Consider the following 508-nt stretch of genomic DNA (forward strand, 5'->3'; position numbering starts at 1 on the left):
GGGCGCGGGCGGGGGGGGGAGCGTCAACGAGGCCAGCTGCCCCACGGAGCAGACGCGGCTGTCCAGCCAGGCCAGCATGGGGGACGACGAGGATGACGACGAGGAGGAGGCCGGGCCGCCGCCGCCCTACCACGACGCCCTCTACTTCCCGGTCCTCATCGTCCACCGGCAGGTGGGGTGTCTGGGTCACAGCCACCGGCCCCTGCATCGCCATGGCTCCTGCGTAGAGACCTCACTGTGACCTCTGGCCCCTGGAGAGGCCCGCGCCGTCCTCCTCCTGCCCCTCGCCGGACTGTGCTCCCTGCGTGTAGCAGGGGGAGTCACGGTGGTGACAGGCTGTGCTGGGTGCGGTGGGGGGAAGGGGAGGGCGCGAGAGACCCCCCCCCATCTTCCCTGTTCGTAAGGAGACAGGGTGGGAAGGAGTGGGCAGCTCCCCAAGTACCCCACCCTGGCAGAGACGTCTCTTCCAGCCCATCCCTGAGTTCCTGAGGGGACACCCCATCTCCCT

General features: G+C 69.9%; 1 protein-coding gene across 1 annotated transcript in view; it reads left to right on the top strand.

The window, feature by feature from the left end:
• TMEM151B (transmembrane protein 151B) overlaps window positions 1-502 on the top strand; it is a gene marked incomplete at its 5' end in the record, with an annotated part of 4,247 nt that extends 3,745 nt beyond the window's left edge. The window contains one exon of the mRNA XM_006149112.2: window positions 17-502. Within this exon, the coding sequence (XP_006149174.2) occupies window positions 17-241 (225 nt within the window). The remainder of the gene's footprint in view (window positions 1-16) is intronic.
• Window positions 503-508: the final 6 nt, after the last annotated feature.

The sequence above is a fragment of the Tupaia chinensis genome, unplaced genomic scaffold, assembly GCF_000334495.1.
Source record: "Tupaia chinensis unplaced genomic scaffold, TupChi_1.0 Scaffold000252_1, whole genome shotgun sequence".
NCBI lineage: Eukaryota > Metazoa > Chordata > Mammalia > Scandentia > Tupaiidae > Tupaia > Tupaia belangeri.